Source organism: Alligator sinensis, unplaced genomic scaffold, assembly GCF_000455745.1.
Source record: "Alligator sinensis unplaced genomic scaffold, ASM45574v1 scaffold419_1, whole genome shotgun sequence".
Classification (NCBI taxonomy): domain Eukaryota; kingdom Metazoa; phylum Chordata; order Crocodylia; family Alligatoridae; genus Alligator; species Alligator sinensis.
In genome coordinates, this window is record NW_005842360.1 from 812511 (window position 1) to 812973 (window position 463).

The 463-nt window shown below is 67.8% G+C and overlaps 1 protein-coding gene across 1 annotated transcript in view; it reads right to left on the reverse strand.

The window, feature by feature from the left end:
- Positions 1 to 456, reverse strand: part of ANKFY1 (ankyrin repeat and FYVE domain containing 1) — a 50371-nt gene extending 49915 nt beyond the window's left edge. The window contains exon 1 of the mRNA XM_006029153.2: positions 431 to 456. Within this exon, the coding sequence (XP_006029215.1) occupies positions 431 to 440 (10 nt within the window). The 5' untranslated portion in view covers positions 441 to 456. The remainder of the gene's footprint in view (positions 1 to 430) is intronic.
- Between the last annotated feature and the right edge of the window lie 7 nt (positions 457 to 463).

A 463-nucleotide genomic window follows, 5' to 3' on the forward strand; every position in this document is an offset into this window, starting at 1 on the left:
GGGGGGGGCCCCGCGGGAAAAGCTCAAATGCGTCCAAACTGAACTTCCTTTTTCCGACGAGCTCCGGAGCCGCACCAGGAGCCTCCCTCCCGCTCCCGCTCCCGGGCAGCGCTGCCGAGTCAGCTGCTTCCGAGGAAGCTTGTGGTGCTGAGCAGACCCCCGAAGCGGAGCGCGGCAACGCCACAACAACTATTTCACAGGCGCATTTTTTTCCCCCCAATACGCGATTTTTTTCTTCCTCTGAAGGGGGCAGGCCTGGGGGCGCCCGCCCGCTCCTCCTTCCCCCCCTCTTCGCTTGTGACTGCGGAGAAGAGACCTCAGGAGCGGCTCGCCCCGCCTGAGGGGCGCCCGGGCAAGGCAGCCGCCGCCCGCCGCGAGTCGAGAAGTCGCGGCGCCGCTTTCCCCGCCTCACCCCCTCACCCACCCTTACCTTCCGCCATGTTGAGCGCGGCCGCTGGCGGCC